The 19117-nt window shown below is 33.4% G+C and overlaps 1 protein-coding gene across 1 annotated transcript; it reads right to left on the bottom strand.

Moving 5' to 3' along the window:
• Window positions 1-12189: 12189 nt before the first annotated feature.
• On the bottom strand, window positions 12190-14413 carry LOC25497148 (cytochrome P450 71D11). Its single transcript, XM_013597011.3, has 2 exons — window positions 13504-14413; window positions 12190-13183 (listed from the first exon to the last, which is right to left on the bottom strand). Exons 1-2 carry the CDS (start codon window positions 14410-14412, stop codon window positions 12554-12556), a joined length of 1539 nt encoding a protein of 512 aa, XP_013452465.3. The 5' UTR covers window position 14413; the 3' UTR covers window positions 12190-12553.
• Between the last annotated feature and the right edge of the window lie 4704 nt (window positions 14414-19117).

Genomic DNA, 19117 nt, shown 5'->3' on the forward strand with positions numbered 1-19117 from the left:
TAAATTCGTAATTTACATGGTTTGATACTTTTTTTTTGACGTATTAGGAGCATAGTTTGTATTTTGATCATGCTTTGACAGTTCAAGTTGGAATCTGCTCATTACATCTCCAATTCGTTAACTTAATTTGGTTCACTTCTGGTTTAGTATAAATAAAGTTTAGACCATTAATAAATTTTGAAAGTGATGCATGCCAAAATTGCAGAACTTTTAGGTGGACTTTTTTCATCTCCTCCCATTCTGACAAGAAAGGACTATAGTGAATTCATCTTTTTCTTGGACTATCTTTCTTTTGAAGAGACAAAATCATGTAAACATACATAAAGTATAATGATTTTTTGAACAATGAAGTATGCAAATTCGATTGTAATTGATTTGTTTATTTCAGTTTGTTTGGGTTATAGACGTTAAGCTCTCGCAACCACACAACTTCAAAAAAAATTAACTTTTTGTATAAAGGTAGTAGCCTCCAACAAATCTCGAATGTGATTAACATCCGTGGAAAGGATCCAACAATATATTCAATAATCAATACACTAAATCAATCTTATAAAAGTGTACCAAAAAAGTTTGAAATTTAAAATTCATATAAGTTGGGCCTATAAACTAATATTCACACAGTTCATCATTCTTCTCAAAATAAGAATCTGAGTTTTTATAATTTATAATCTGAAAGTTTTCTAATTTATAAATCATCAGTAAAGCATTTTAACAAATTATTCATATGCACTTTGTATGATGTGAGCCTGCAAGGAATAAGTTTATTATAATGTGTTATCTAAGCACATCGGCGTGCAAGCAAACTATTGGAACTTCCAAACATTTTCTAGCATGTCGATTTATGAATAACGTGCTAAGCTAACCTTACATCATTGTGTGCTTAGAATCATAGTTATTCTTCTCTGTTGCATACGAGGATACCACAAAATCTCCAAAACTTCTTGCGTAGTAACTTCTGTTGTCCTTATCTTTTTTGTTTACACACATTTTATTCTTTTGGCATAGGCACGATTGTGAACGGGTTAATTTAAAAAGGGACAATTTATAATAGATAATATTGATAATGAGTATTTGGAAGAATTTTTATACTATTATAAATCATTAATTAGTTTTATCTCTATATGGTTTGTATAATTTTTGTGTCTATGTTTTTAATCAATATTGGTCGATTTACATATTCCAATTTACTTAAATATAAAAATGCTACATTAGACCCGTGCGTCGCACGGGTCAGCGATCTAGTTTTATTTTAATCTAATGGATTACATTTAAGTCTTATCAATAATCATGTGCCTCACCATTCTTGATCATTTTAACAATAATAGGTTTCCTTTTTTTGCTTTCAATCAACATTTATGTTTCATTAACACAATTAATAATTGGTAACAAGAAATTATTTTTACGTTTCATCAAATGTTTTTTTTAACAAATTTCAAATATTAAACTATGATTTGTCAAAAAAAAATATTAAAATATGATTAACGTTCCTAAAAAAAAAACTCATGCTGGTAAAAAACATCACACTTTTTTTTTTTTGACAAAACATTACACTTATATTTAAATACAACTTTTTTTAATACACCGATAAAATAAAAATTAAAAAAATATATATACTTTTTTTAAAGAAAAAAGTATAGATACATTTGTATTAATTATTTTTTTATCAATTTATATCTTTACAAATATATATATATATATATATATATATATATATATATATATATATATTCTTATATATTAAAGTTAACAAGTAAGCCCTAATTTTAACCTAAACCCTATTGCATAATTTTACTGTTTTAACCCTAAAGTTCACACCTAATCTCCTATTTTCATGAACAATCCTAATGCTCTCTCCTAATCTTCTTATCTTCTTATATATTAAAGTTAACAAGTAAGCCCTAATTTTGACCTAAATCCTATTGCATAATTTTACTGTTTTAACCCTAATGTTCACACCTAATCTCCTATTTTCATGAACAATCTTCTTATATATTAAAGTTAACATGTAAGCCCTAATTTTAACCTAAACCCTATTGCATAATTTTACTGTTTTAACCCTAATGTTCACACCTAATCTCCTATTTTCATGAACAATCCTAATGCTCTCTCCTAATCTTCTTATCTTCTTATATATTAAAGTTAACAGGTAAGCCCTAATTTTAACCTAAACCCTATTGCATAATTTTACTGTTTTAACCCTAATGTTCACACCTAATCTCATATTTTCATGAACAATCTTCTTATATATTAAAGTTAACATGTAAGCCCTAATTTTAACCTAAACCCTATTGCATAATTTTACTGTTTTAACCCTAATGTTCACACCTAATCTCCTATTTTCATGAACAATCCTAATGCTCTCTCCTAATCTTCTTATCTTCTTATATATTAAAGTTAACAAGTAAGCCCTAATTTTAACCTAAATCCTATTGCATAATTTTACTGTTTTAACCCTAATGTTCACACCTAATCTCCTATTTTCATAAACAATCTTCTTATATATTAAAGTTAACATGTAAGCCCTAATTTTAACCTAAACCCTATTGCATAATTTTACTGTTTTAACCCTAATGTTCACACCTAATCTCCTATTTTCATGAACAATCCTAATGCTCTCTCCTAATCTTCTTATATATTAAAGTTAACAGGTAAGCCCTAATTTTAACCTAAACCCTATTGCATAATTTTACTGTTTTAACCCTAATGTTCACACCTAATCTCCTATTTTTATGAACAATCCTAATGCTCTCTCCTAATCTTCTTATATATTAAAGTTAACAAGTAAGCCCTAATTTTAACCTAAATCCTATTGCATAATTTTACTGTTTTAACCCTAATGTTCACACCTAATCTCCTATTTTCATGAACAATCCTAATGCTCTCTCCTAATCTTCTTATATATTAAAGTTAACAAGTAAGCCCTAATTTTAACCTAAATCCTATTGCATAATTTTACTGTTTTAACCCTAATGTTCACACCTAATCTCATATTTTCATGAACAATCTTCTTATATATTAAAGTTAACATGTAAGCCCTAATTTTAACCTAAACCCTATTGCATAATTTTACTGTTTTAACCCTAATGTTCACACCTAATCTCCTATTTTCATGAACAATCCTAATGCTCTCTCCTAATCTTCTTATATATTAAAGTTAACAAGTAAGCCCTAATTTTAACCTAAACCCTATTGCATAATTTTACTGTTTTAACCCTAATGTTCACACCTAATCTCTTATTTTCATGAACAATCCTATTGCTCTCACCTAATCTTCTTATATATTAAAGGTAACCCGTAAGCCCTAATTTTTACCTAAATCCTATTGCATAATTTTACCGTTTTAACCCTAATGCTCACACCTAATCTTATATTTTCATGAACAACCCTAATGCTCACACCTAATCTCATATTTTCATGAGCCCTAATTTTAACCTAAACCCTGTTGCATAATTTTACCGTTTTAACCCTAATGCTCACACCTAATCTTCTATTTTCATGAACAACGCTAATGCTCACACCTAATCTCCTATTTTCATGAACAAAGCAAATCGGCATCGCTTTATTTCCCCTATTTCTTCAAAACAAATCGCCCTATTTCTTCAACAAAACAATTCGCCCTATTGGAATAAAAGGGTTTTGAAAGATTATAGCAACATTTTTTTTGTTAATATTACACTTTTCATCCAAATTAGAACTGAACTCTCTTTGTTAAATATTTACCACAAAATGCACCTGAATTTTGCAATCTATATAAACAGGTGGAAGAAACATTTCAACAAACAGTTAAAGGGTATCATTTACGGTAAAGGCCAAATATTCGATAAAAGGAAAATTATTTAAATAAAACATTTTACATGTTGAGGTTAAGAATGAACTATTTTTAGGTACATAATATAACATTAACATATAATTTTTACAAAAGAATGAAGTAACATTTTTTCAAAAAAAAAATAGAAAAATATGAAGTAACATACCAATAATATAATATTGACATATAGTTTTAACAAAAGAATGAAGAAACACACGATTGATAAACATTAATATTTTTTTGGTGAATAAGCGTGGTGTCTGAGGTTCGAATTCCAACATCTGCATATATTTGGGACCACATATTTCATTCTCTTTGATATGCATTAAGATTTGTTTTTGTCTACTATATCTACAATGTATATGACCCGTGCGGCAGCACGGGTGGAAAGTCTAGTATATATATATATAGAGAGACAGGATCCGTTGACACCAGGTGTAAGTCCAAAGACTTACACCAAATCTCAACCGCTTAATTAAACAAATCCTACGGCTCACATGTCTTGCTAAATATAACAATTAGAAACTCACGTGACACTTTTTCCCCTGCTTATGATCTTACGATCTTAACAATTAGAAATCATCTTACGATCTTACTGCTTCCTCTTTCCATTTGCCGCAAAATCACACATCTGCCATGGCTCCACACATCACTCTTGAATTCTTTAAATCTCACATGTAAGATGATTTCTTTCTGTGAATGCGAATCTAGGTTTCTTCTATTTTCTTCTTCATTGTGTCCTTCCCACACCTCGTGGTTTGTCTGCGTTTATAGTGATTGTTGTCTACTTTTCTTCTCTTACCTTCTCCATTAGTGTGGTTTTTTGCATGTTGTTTCTGTTTACACCTCACAACTCAATTCTCTGTTATTGTTTTTGCGGTGTCGTTGCCTGAATCTGCTGTTCTTTTCTTTTCTTTATCGGTATGCTTCCCACACCGTGTGGTTTTTCCTTGATCATCGTTGTTGTTGTTACGTAATACCTCAAGACATTGTTTTTTCTCTTTGTCGTTCTTCCTGCTTTGGTATGTATTTTATTTCTTTTTCTTTCTTCCACAATATTCTGGTTGGGATTTAAATAAAGTTAGGGTTAAATCTACCACTTCTTTCTTTTTTGTAGAATTTTACATGGATACAGAGTGCATAGAAAGTTGTACTATTACAAACCTAGAAGATGGGATAACTAATCATATGTCCAATGGTTTTGAAATATATATATATATATATATATATATATATATATATAGGCTTAATTGGACATTTGGTCCTCTAAATAATTATGAGTTTACATTTTGGTCCCATAAGTTGTAAAACTCACAGTTGAGTCCTCTTGGTTTTGGTCCGTCAGTCAAAAGTACCCTTTCTGTCAAATAAGTGAGTTTGCCGTTAGTGAGTGCACACGTGGAGGATCCGACGTGGCTCCATCGTGGCAAGTATATATGGCTCAAAATTTTTCAGAGATCCCAAAATTAGGGTTCATCCACTCTTTGTTCTTCCTCTCCTCTCTCTCTCTCTCTCTTCGAAATCATCATCATCCTTCGACATCCTCCTTCAATCTTCTTCTCTCGCCAGTTTTGTCCATCATTCTTTGACATCTAGTCAATTTCGAATCTGAAAAAATGTCCAAAGAAATGGGTCAATCAGCTGGGTCTGTTGGTTCTAGTCTCAGAAAGAGAGCAATCACGGAATGCAGGTGTGGAGAAGAATCAGTTGTTCGAACTGTCACAGATGGCTACAATCCAAATTGTGGAAAAAAGTTATGGGGTTGCAAAAACTACAAAAATCAATTTGACAAGGGTTGTAGTTTCTTCAAGTTAGTTGATGAAGAGTTCACTGATGATAGGGATTTGAAAATTGCAAAGTTGGAGAAAAAGAATACAAAGTTGAAGAATGAATTGGGGAAGACAAGATTTTGGTTGAAGACGTCTCTGATTGTTGGTTTATTTTGGTTTGGTGTTTGCTTAGTGTTAGGAACAATATTGTTATGCAGAAATGGTGGCAACTGGAGTCATGTTTATTTGAAATAGGAAGATTGTTAGGCATGTAGTTTGAGATTGAAAGTTATGATCACTTATGTATTTTGATGTTGTAATATGAACTACATGAAATGAATGAAAGAAGTTGATTTGCCTTTACATGGTTGTTGTGTATTTTCATATGTTGAAATGTATGCTTTGTGTTGAAATGTTGCTGTCTGATATAAAGTAAAGAGACTTGAAATTAAACAATTGGAGAATGAAGGACTTGTATAATATATCACAAACCAAGGTTTCATTCCATAATACCATATCGAACACTTTTGTTTGTCATTACATCAAAATAAGGTTAATACCATATCACACACTTGTGTTTATCATTACATCAAAATAAGGTTAATAGGCAACACAACATAACACCAAAATAAAACCTAAATTGTTTCTTGCACTTAGGCAATACAACACAAAATATGCACTTAGGCATAATAGGTTAACAACATAACATCATAACAGTCACTTAATTGCACAACAACAATAAAACAGACTATTTTTGGCTTGAAGCAGAACCCATTGCTCTAGCTGAGACTTTCTTCTTTTTGATACTTGCATCTGGTTGTGTTGATGAAACAGGTTCCTTACCCTTCCTTCTCCTGGCCTTTGTCTGGTTTGTTGTTCCTGAGCCTCTTGAAGTTCTTGCAGGTACAGTTGATGATGGAACAGATGCTGGTGGTGGTGGAGGAGGCTGCACAGATGCTGCTGCATGAGCAGCTAGGTTTGATGAGCCTTCAGATGCTATTGGAGGAGGCTGCACAGTTGATGTTGCAGGAGCATATGATGCTGGTAGTGGTGGAAGCTTGCAAGTGGACTTGTTATGTCCACTTTGTTTGCATCTGCTGCATTTCATACCCCATCTAGCCCTCTTCATTTGATTATGATCAAGTAATTCATTTGGATCCCTGGTCCTTTTCTTCTTTGGCCTGCCAGGTTGTCTTTTAATTGGTGGTGGCTGAAGATCTGCATATTCAGTTCTTTCCCATAAACATTGTCCATTTGCTCAGTAGATCACACTGTTGTAGCAAGCTGCATACATTTCCTTCTTGTAACAATCAGGAACATAGTCATCTATGTTCATGTCTTGGGACTTCATGCAGGAGATGGCATGACAACATGGCAATCCTGTCAATAGCCATCTCCTACAAACACATTCCCTCATAAGCAGATTGACATGATACGTCTCTTTTGATTGACAAGATATGTGTCTGACTTCATAATCATGCTCAGTTGATCTCCTAGATAATGCAAAAGAAAATATCATACCATATTCCATAATTTCAGCATAATGTGAAAATAATATACAAATTTGTAAAATGATGACATACCTAACCAGCTAGTTATTGGTGTATGCAGATTCTCTTTCAATTCTTTTCTTAATGTTGGGAAGCACCACACCCTCATACCTAGTAATCTTTTGTCTATTTGTTTCCCACCTCTCCATCAAGTATACTCTAATTTCCTCAAACATTGTCACCACTGGTTTTCCCCTAGCTATAACAATGGTAGAATTGAAGGCTTCTGACATGTTATTCACCAGAGTGTCACATAGTGGTCCACTAGTGAACTTAGACTTGCTCCAATGTCTTGCAGGGATTTTCATAAGATATTCATAAGCTCCTTCACTTATCTCTTTTATCTCTGCCATTGCATCATTGAATGCATTATCATAACTGGCTTTTGCTGCCTTCCACATCAATTCCTTCAACTTCTTTCCAGGATATTTCTTCCTAAAGTTGTTGTAAAGATGCCTCACACATAATCTTTGGTCAACTCCAGGAAGTAGTTCATCCATAGCTGGTAAAAGTCCCTACAATGTATATATCCTCAAGTTAAATACAATGTAAAATAAATAAAAGAAATTTGATTCAACATAAATTATAACTTGAATTTACCTTTTGTTGATCACTTATAAAAGTGTAAGTCAAGCACAATCTAGGACCACCTAGATCAGCAATGAGTAGTTCCAAAAACCATTTTCATGATTCTTTTGTTTCCCCTTCAACCACAGCAAATGCTATTGGAAGCATTTGATCATTGGGGTCCCTTCCAATTGCAGCCAAGAGCTGTCCACCATAGTAACCCTTTAAAAAACAACCATCAAGTCCAATTATACTCCTACACTTGAAAAAGCTCTCTTTGCATCCTTTGAAACATACATACATTCTCTGAAAATGGGGACACAAGACAGCACCAGGTGCCTCAAGGTCTTCTTCTGACCCTTGGAATGGCATAGTGTTGATAAAGACACTAGATCCTCTGTTAGATCTCAAAAGCTCATGTGCATAGTCATAGAGCCTAGTGTATTGCTCCCTAAATGATCCATTAACCATGTCAAGTGCTTTACATCTAGCTCTATATGCCTTTGTGAAGCTCACCCCAAGATTCCACTTTTCTTGTGCTCTTTCCACAATAGTCTTCAACTTCAAAGCAGGATTGTCCTTCACCCTTGAATGTAGCTTACCACCCAACCATGCTGAATTCATCATCCTGACCTTAAATGCTCTAGTGCAGCTATGTTTTCCCTTTATCCTCCTCAATTGCCATGTTTCTTCATTTGGTATCTTTACACAATATAGCTCCCAATTACAAGGTAATTTACATATAACCCTCACCCTTGTCTTATCACTCTTCCTAAACTTTATAGGCCTGCCATCATGTACTGAATAAGTTCTAACACCTTCCTGAAAATCCTTCTTAGAAACAAAGTATGTACCTACCTCCCACACATAGTCTCTCATGTTCTCAGGAAGCTTGAAAGTGGGAAACTTAACTCTATTACCTGCATTTTCTTCTTCATCTTCAGACTGACTATCTAACACATCACTATTATACTCCTCCTCATCACTCAATCCCCTATCCCTCACAATGCTAGACTGACCAATTTCTTCCCCACCAATTTCATTTCTGTTAACTTCCCCAGCCAAGATCTCATCCTCAAACACAGGTTCAGTTGCCCTTTTTCTCTGTTTCTTTGGTCTTCCCCTTTTAATCTTTGCTTGACTACCACTTGCTGCTACTTGAGTCACTTCACCTTCAGTTTGTGTGGCCTGAGTCACTGCATCTTCAACTTCATCATGAACAAGTTCTTCTGCTTCACCTAAGTTGTCTGCATCCCCAATCTCTTCATCTGGGTCATCAAAAGAAATGTCCAAAGCACTGTCCTCCCTTTCCTCTCCTTCCCAGATCTCCCCAACTTCATCCCCTAAGTTAATTTGCTCGAGACCATCCCACAAATCTTCCTCTATACCTGTGTTGGCTCCCTCCTCACCAATACTCTCAACAGCAGATGGCCCTTCACAATTTATGGCATTATTTATTCCCCCACCAACCTCAGTGGGGCCCACCTCATTTGTTTCATTCACTTTTGTAGTACCCTTATGAATTATATTATTCTCCTCAATTACCACACCATTGGTCCCACCAGCAGCCCCACCATCCATGTCACCTCCTACTTCACTCTCCATAGTTACCACATTACCCTCATCTCCCTTATTTTCTTCATTTTCCACCATAACATCATCACATCTCTCTTTATCACAAAAAACCTCAGAACTTCCCTCTTTCTCCACCATAATCTCAGCACTTCCCTCTTTCTCCACCATATACTCAACACTTCCCTGATCTTCCACCATAGCCTCTCCCATTGCCATCTCACCATTAATACCTACTGGGTATTCAATCATAGGTAAATTCAGCCCTGCACCTCCCACATTTTGCCCTTCCTCCACTATTTCCTCCAACACAACACCAACATTTGGTACAAGGAAGTCATTTGCTTCATCTAAAGGATTCAGATTATGAATTTCTGGGGCACCTACACTGTGTATTACATAAAGGTGAACCCTACCATTCATTTCTGCTATAGCTTGCATCCTTCTACAACACTTGTCACTCTTCAGCCTAATCAACTCATATAACATATAAGGGTCATAGTACCAAAGTTGACTAATCATGGGGTAACCTAGTCTCTTAATTGTTGCTATCAAAGAAAAGTAGCTCCAATAGTCTGGTTCACATTCTAACACAGTATGGGTGCCTTCATAGCCAGCATGGTGAAATTCATTAAACCCCCCCCCCCCCCCCATGGTGTATACCCAGCGCAAATCTACCTTCCATCTGTTAGAAATAGCAAAATATCAACTTTACAAAATCTAAACATTAAAACGACATTCAAACATGTTTAACAAAAACCCTAAAACCATATAAATATTTGATTAAATACATGATTTTTATTCAAAACCAAACCCTAAACCAGAAAACAAACCCATAAACCACCATCAAATCCCAGAAATCGAAACCCTAAACCGGAAATATGAAAAACCCTAACTATGCATTATAAACGACGGCGAAAACTTACCTCGTCGATCGGACCATCAAAATCGTCGTCCTCTGCAGCCATTTTCGTCTTCAACTTTCGCAAAAACCCTTCAATCCTTCAAGTGCTTCAATCGTTCAAGTGCTCTCTCTCTCTCTAAAACCCTTTCAGTTTCTAAAACAGCTTGCGATTCTCTCTCTAAATCCAAGCTTACAACTTATATACGTGCCACGTCGGATCCTCCACGTGTGCACTCACTAACGGCAAACTCACTTATTTGACAGAAAGGATACTTTTGACTGACGGACCAAAACCAAGAGGACTCAACTGTGAGTTTTACAACTTATGGGACCAAAATGTAAACTCATATATATATATTTCAAAATAATTTATTTAATATATAAGAGTGGACCGAAGCCATGTTCTAAATAAATATTAGATATAATGTAAGAATATTCTTTTTTATCTTTTCACTAATAACTGATTGTCCCAATATCTTGACCAAAAAAACTTGTGTTAATAAAACATAAATGTTGATTGAGTATGAAAAAGGAAAATTAAATAATGTTAGAATGATAAGTATGATGATGCACATGATTATTAATAAGACATAAATGCAGTCCATTGAATTAAGATAGAACTAATGGTGGGGATGTGGAGTAACTCTTTAGAGTTACTCTTGGAGTCAAAATATCCTTCATATATAAAGTGCTCCTTAAAAAAAACAACGTGGTGGACAAAATGGGGCGGTTATAAAGATGAACATGGGTAGTTGATTAATTAATTTAAATTAATAGGGTTAAAGTTGGAAGAAAATATAAAAAGCTACCAGTTATAAGCTAAAAAGCTACTTGAAATAGCTTTTCGAAAAACGCTATAAGCTCGTGAAAAAAGCTTGTTACCAAACACACCAGATTTTCATCTAACGAGCTTATAAGTTAATCCAACAGGCTATAAACTAGCTTTTTTGTGTTACCAAACACAGCCTAAGAGAAAAGGGATATTGAACTTTCTCATGGTAGAAAAATATTCTCACCATCAAAGGATACAAGAAAAGAAAAGATAAAGAGGCGAAAACAATTACATAAAAGTATCAAGAATGTTAAAGAAAACCGCAAAATGGGTTCTAGTATGTTTTCAAACTCTTCTATAGAAATTCATGGCATAGTGAGAATCATGATATCAAGATCTTAAATGAAATTTTACTAACATGTCCAAGTCATTTCCTGTGTATGTGTCTCTGTGATTCAGGACATAAATCAATTTAAGAGTGATATTTTATTAAAGGGTAGATGAAATGCTGCTAATTAAGATTTGAATTATTACCTATTGTGTATTTTTGTATGAGGTTGATTGAAAATTACTCGTTTATATTTGATGCACATGTTCCAGAACACTTTTTTCATGCATTTAGAAGCAAGATTGAACAGAACTTTAAGATAGTTTCGGGAAAAGTGGGAATCAAATTATGCGAGAGATGTTTTTTTTTTTTTTGTGGTGGCCGGGGTTTGAACCCCGGACCTTTGCATTGTCCATACCAGCTGAGCTAAGCTCACGATGCTTTGGCCTCTGCCTTAGTGAGTCCTTCTTTCTTTCAATTAGTGTTTTTAAATAGCGGCACTATAGCGTCGTAGCAGAACAAATTTCTATTGTTTTGCAATACACGATTTACTACACAGTTGTGAAATTGCAGCTAAAGTAATGCATAGTGTCATAGTGTAGCGGAAATTGAATGGACTGCTATTTTCCGCGATTTGCAATTGACAAACACTGTTTTCAATAAAGGAATGAATCATACAAAAATGTATATATTTTAATCGCGGGTTTTCTTCATATTACATTTTTGTTTTTGAATGGTTATTCTTCCTATTACATTGCATCCATTGTTGTTTAAGCTAGAAGTTTTCATTTTCAGACTTAAACCTTCCATCTGCAAATTTAAGTCGTGATTCATTTACTTATCTTGTGACTTATGCAAAGGTTAAAAATAAATGAAAGTGGTAAAAAGAAAACGATAAAAGAGGTACAAAAGTAGTAGAAAATTATAGTTTAACGGTCAGAATGCTTGGATCACATCTTGACTCAATTACGACAATGCTATATAGAAATTTACCAGACATACTATGTTGATCTTAAAGTCAACACACAGGATTTCGGTGTTTGAATCCGATATTTATAGTTAGAGGACCAACTTATGGACTGATGGCAACAAATCATTAGTTCAAACTTTTTGAGCAAGTTGAGATTTGTCTTTTTGTCATTAAATTATCTTACAAGAGAGTTGTTGATCATATAGTTTCAGGTTCATACTTCGACGGATTATGTCCAAAGATGCGTCATGGCTTAAACATTGAAGTTCGTTTTACACAATTTTTCTTTCTGCTGTGAGCAGGTATCTTCTAGCTAAGCTCGTATGACGGGGAAAGGATGATAAGATAAAGGTAACACTAAAAGATCGTTTTTTCTTTTCATTGTGACTCCGAATTCCTCAGTCATGTCCAATTCTTCACTTTTGATCCCACTTGGAAGCTTCCAGTCAAAATGATACAACAACATCGCAAGGGTCGTCTCAATATTTCTCAAACCAAATGTGCTCCCTGGGCATATTCTTCTTCCGGCACCAAATGGAATGTACTCAAAATTACTCCCTTTAAAGTCAATATCGCTATCGATGAATCTCTCTGGATAAAACATCTCTGGTTCAGTCCAGTAGTTTGGATCTCTTGCAATTGCCCAAGCATTGATTATCACCTTAGTCTTAATCGGAATGTGGTAACCATTTATATCACATGCTTGACTACATTCTCTCGGTAACAAAAGAGGTGCTGGAGGGTGTAGCCTTAAGGTTTCTTTGACAACTGATTTCAAATAATTGAGTTCATTGATGCAATTTTCATCAACCCTTCCTTTCATTTTGAAAACTTCTCTCACTTCATCTTGTGCTTTCTTCATTATTCTTGGATCCCTTACCATTTCTACCATTGCCCAATCTATGGTGCTTGCTGATGTCTCACCTCCAGCACCAAACATGTCCTGAAAAGTAGCAGAGAAAGATAGAATTTAAAGGAAATGATATGAGATATAGTACTGCATCTATATTCTATCATGTTTATTAGCTGAAGCGAAAATAATAATCAGAAACATGAAAAGTAAGCAGGCCCTTAATAGCCAAGTTGTAGATATCAGATAGCATCGAATACTACGAAGTACAAAAGTCGTGTGCGAAATATTTCACAGCTTTAAAGATTTCATATGGAGATATAGGTCGAACAGTTTTAGATATTCAGTTAAATTTTACTACAGTAAAAAATGTTTTCTTCTTCGAAGTATTTGGAAGAGATTAATTGGCTTACCATTATTATGGCCTTGATATTGTCTTTTGTTAAGGAAAAATCCAGGTTGCTACCATCCTCATATTTTAAGAGAACGTCTACGAGATCTTCTTCTACTTCACCTTCATCTTCTTTCGGTTTTGTGTGCTTTGCCTCTTTATGGTCCTTGATGATGTTTTCAAATATCTGATCAGTTTGTCGTTGAAAACTCTCAAGCTTAGGCCTCAATCCAGTAACATGTTCAATCCATTTAGTAGAAGGAAACAAATCTCCCAAATTAAAACCTGCTGAAACTTTTATCGATTGTTTTATAACTGATATAAATTTTTCTTGGTCTTTGCATTTATTTCCAAAGGCGGACCTCGAAACAATAGTGTATACTGAAGAAGTTACAGCTTGAGTGAGGTTGATTGGCGATCCATTCTGTGAAACAATCCATCTGACAAGATTGGAGAGCACCTCTTCTCTAATCGGTTGGTGTGAGTTGACTCTTTTAAGGCTTAAAAGCTCTAATGTGCAGATTTTTCGTAGCTGTTTCCAGTAGTTGCCATAAGGAGACCAGGCTATATTTGTGCCATTATAAGTCATTATTTCTGAAGATAAGAGGTGAGGCCTTGAACCAAAGTTAATATCATTGGTTTTCATCACCTCCTTAGCACACTCCGGAGATGTAATGACAATAGTAGAAACCTCTCCAAGTTGAAGATGCATCACTGGTCCATATTTTTTGGCCAAGTCTCTTAATCTTCGATTGGGTTGAGAGCTTAACAGATTGTGTATATTTCCTATAATAGGTAACTTTCTAGGCCCTGGCGGTATGTTATAAGTCGAGTAACTTTTTTTCTTTCGTATCTTTTGTACTATAAGGATTAAGAGAAGAGAGGAGAAAATATATGGCAAGTAGAGAACTAGAAGAGCCATGGAAAACATAGTATGATCCATATCCTAATAGCTAGTGTTTATATATATACAGTATATACATTATTCTGTTTGTTTTATTATCTGTCATTGTCTTCAACTTGTCCTATGTTTGGTTTCTTCCGCAAAATGGATCTATAAACGGTTGAACCTGACTTATTAGTACATATGTAAAGTTCCCTTGTGTTCAATGAAATCATTGTCTTATCTGAAAAGAAGAGTTTGAAATTTCAGTCCTTGTCAATAAGATTGACAAAATTGCGATGAACAAGATAACTTTTAAAAGGTTGTTGACATTGTTTGTTGATTCCTTCGTTTCTACAATATTATTGTTCTGACATCATCGTACGCTGTAGTTGAAGCATTGTTATCGTACAACCGGCCAATGAAACAACTGCATGACATGTATATATTAATATACTTGAATTTAACATATACAAACAACTTGTCTTTGGCATGAAAATTAAAGAATTATTCCTCCTTAACCTTTTGTATTTGGTTTGAGTAATGAAGAACTAATTAAATTAAATAATGTTCATGAACAATTATATATTTGTTCACGTCTATTCTTGTGATTCAAATGCCCCTCTAATCCGGCAGACCTTGTACACCTAGAAATTGATGTTCTACTAAACTGGCCTCCTTTTGTAAATGATTGAGTGTGAGGCAAACATGAAAAAACATTTACCTATATTTTATATTATTGTAGAGTATTTCATAGGATTAGATTTTATATTACTTATTATTGTTATTATTAGCTGTTCTTGATTTATGCTTGAATCTATGTTTCCTTTTAAATATGGATTAATGCTTAATCTATTGTATCTAAGTCAATATCAAGCATATTTCCCAATAATAACATAACATCTCTAATTATTTCTCATTGTTTTATCTAAAATCCCACAATTTCAACATGGTATCAGAGCCATGTTTGATTTTCCTTGAATTCTCTCGCCACTATTCTACTTTTTGAGTTTCAAAAGGTTGGGAATATAATAATTGTTTCCTTTGTTCAACTCTCTTGTCGTCTGCTTCTACCGTTTCTGGCAAATTTTTGGCAACCGACCCAGCTCTGCCTGCCTCCAATAGCCACCACATGCGCTCACATGGCTCTTCACCTTTCACTGCTGGTACCCAATCTGGTCGCATTTATTGGTTTTGGGCAACAGACACTTCATTCCGGTGCAAACAGCCTCTTATCCCTCCATTTTTTACGTAGCTTGCTATGTTGTGATCACCGGTCTCTCCTCTTCCTATTTGGCATTTGGATTTTTATTTTCTACTTGTTAGAAATTTAGGTCTTAATATAAACAGATTTCATAATACATGTTCAACAATTATAAATCAATAGCGGAAGCAAACAAAACATTGAACATGATTATGATCGGATCTACGACATGTTTGATTTATCAAGGATATTAAGAATTAGGGTATTAGGAATAGCTGGATAAAGCTTTCAAGGCAGCCCTCTCATCAACAACGATAACCAAAGAGAGGAGATGATCTGAAACACACAATAGAGTTAGCGGCGGCTGATTTGGTTCTTCCTCAACCGGTACCTTTATGCCTTAAGTTCTCTTCAGATGGGGAGAAGAGAGAGTATTGCCGTGTACGGTATATTGGGGACCATAGCCTCTTTTATATTGGATGACCATTAGGGTTTCCATTATTCCGTTAATGGGCCATCCGGACATCCACTCATTAAGTCCATATCAACTAATTAAATATTTAATTAATTATCCAATTAGAAATCTAATAGTCTTATTACTTAATTTGATCACTAATCAACTAAGACTCACAATTGATAAATAGCTAATATAATTATTGTTACGATATTTGCCCACATAATGATATTGGAATATAATAAATAATAAAATATTCCAACAATCTCCCACTTGGGCTACATATCTTAATAATTATATCAGAATTCTTTAGGCGCACAACTGAATGCTATTTATCTTTAGATTTCAACTTTACAATCTGGTCAACCTCATACATTAATAATGGGACCACCGCGGCTGTCGTCACTGACGTATAACGTGACGGTACCTCGATGACCACCATATCAATGCACTTGATGACATAGATCGATATGGATGAGTGGCATGGAAATTTCATGCAATGTGATCTCTATATCATGTCTATTTCCAACTGATCCAACTTAAAACTTTAGTGAGATCGAACTGAAGTTTGCAAATTCAATATTTGCACAAAATAATACAGAAATGGTTATAACAAAAAATAACCTCATGAACTTTATTTCTGCAGAAAATCATAACATAAAGTCTGTATCAATTCCAAAAAAATTAAAAGTATAGAACATAAACTAAGAGACTCCCACTAATCCAAGACATCCTTAATGACAACAACCATATGAAAGACCTTATGTGTCATGTCTTTGATTAGTGGATCAGCTAGCATAAAGTTTGTCTCTGCATGTTCTATCATTTAACAACAATAATCTATAAGGTAATGAATTTTTAGAAATTTGTTGTTAAACAACTATACGATTGAATTATGTCACTATATATAACTTGAGAGGTCTTTCAATACCTTTAACAATATGCAACCAAGTGACATTAATACTTACAGTCATTTCTTGAGTTAGGATGTGTATTATCTACTTACATCCAAAAGCCAAAGTCTGACACATAAATGATCTCCAAACTGTCAGATTTCTGATGTGAGCATAAGCTCTCTTGTTCTCTTTAATAATCCTTATGGTTGCTTTTTAAACAATTCAAACTTTGAATTGCTCAAATATAAACAATTTTATTATATACACTATTTCAAAATGCGTATAATAATATTATATATAAAAATCCTATAGGCAAAGTGTAGGAAAATACTTAAATTTCTGAATTCATAAATTTTCTAATAGGCAATATTCGAGACTGGAAAGTCTCTCTCGGTGATTGAGGTCATCCAAAAATTATGTCATTTCATTTACAACTTTATTGATATAACTCTTTTGTGATATCCGAATAATACCTTGAGAAGAATCTCTAAGTATTGAAATGTCTAATACAAAAGAGGTGTCCCCAGGATCTTTCATCACTAACTTTTGTTAGAGATTTCCTTGGTTTCACATAACAAACATATATCATCGTTGACTGAATAAAATAAAATTAACATATTAAACTAGAAATATAAAATTACTCCCACTGAACTTGCTAAATCCACAATTCTCCATAATATTATCTCAAAACCAAATAAAATAATTACTTAATGAGAATTTTTGGTAACACAAAGAGACAAATTTCTTAACTTATAAGTGGATTTCATGACTTTGCAAACCATTTACTTTGTATCAATTGACACAAAAGTTTTATTCAAATGCACCATATTGTATCGTTAATGTCACCATTAAGAAACACTATATTGAAATCCATCTTATGCAGCTCCAAAATTATAATAAGCAAACTAGTATCATGACTGTCCTAATAGAGTCTTTCAATCAAACTAAATAGAATTTCTCTTTTCAGTCAATTCTTAATGACACTAGAATCCCTAATTCTTGAAGGTGTTGAGTTTGATCTAGATGAAATAGTTTCTTAACTTGATTGAGAGGTAGAACAATAATGTCCTCATGAAGATCCAAATATACTATAATAAAAGTAACTATATGAATTAGTTTAGAACTAATTCTTCCTCATTCAATTTTGTTCTATTACCATATCTCTCCCCCTAACTCAATATCCTCAAGAAAACTTAACAATTTATGTTTCAAAATTTCCTTAATTTTGTGGGACGAAAATCTTATAGTTTTCAAAACCTTAAACAATATAGAATGTCACAAGTCATAACTAAATTGACTCTAATAATTGAACTTAAAAGACACATTGAAATCATCGTTTGAAAATAAAACTCAAAATATCTTGATTTCATCAAAGAGAAATTAAAACAAAAAATTAATTCAAATAATGATTCACTAAATTGTCTTTTAAATACAAAAAAAAAAAAAAAAATGCTAGTAACGACAATCTAAAATTGGTTTAAAATGAATAAATAAATCTTTATCGACTTTGTCCATTCTTAATTGACATATCTTTCAACATCATTGGACATAAGTCAGTCAAGATTACCATTCTTCATTTGCCCTTATCTTTTGAGGTATTTTCCGAATGAGCACTATTTTATTTTCTCTTGGTTCAACTTTTCCTTATTTGCACACTTTATGAATTGATCATTTAAATGATCATTTCTAACTGAAATAGTTATAAACTTAATTGTGCAAAGAGAATACTAAATACTGAATTGTCGAACAAGTCATATGATTGTCGAAATTACTAAATTTTCGAACCAGTCATAGATAGTCGAAATTATAGTGTCTTAGCAAGATTAAATATTTACATGATGTGCTTCTTACATTTTCTTTGCCAAACAATCTTAATGAAATACTCCCTCTCCAATGAGAGTTTTTCTTTCTCTATATTGCTTTAAAAGCACCTTAGTTTAAGCAAAGAAAATATGACAAAAATTGTCATCTTAAACAATACCTCTAATACATATGAGATTTTAACTTTTTTGATCACATATGACCTATGAGATTTGGTGTATACTCACTTGTCAAACTTGATTCTCAAATTAGATGCTGAATATGTGAGAGAATGTGAGTTTCACCACCCTTATCTAAGGTCTAGATCCAAGAATAATGTTAATATTATTCTTCAATTCCTAAAAGTTAGAACTTTTAAGAGTTTAAAAATTCAACTCA

This window comes from Medicago truncatula, chromosome 3 (genome assembly GCF_003473485.1).
Source record: "Medicago truncatula cultivar Jemalong A17 chromosome 3, MtrunA17r5.0-ANR, whole genome shotgun sequence".
Classification (NCBI taxonomy): Eukaryota; Viridiplantae; Streptophyta; class Magnoliopsida; order Fabales; family Fabaceae; genus Medicago; species Medicago truncatula.

Bases quoted from the DNA above. Each gene is read 5' to 3' on its own strand.
- LOC25497148 (XM_013597011.3), bottom strand. From the start codon at position 14,412: ATGTTTTCCATGGCTCTTCTAGTTCTCTACTTGCCATATATTTTCTCC. The intron at 13,184-13,503 runs GTAAGCCAATTA...GCTACTTTTCAG, and splicing joins ATATCAAGGCCATAATAATG to GACATGTTTGGTGCTGGAGG.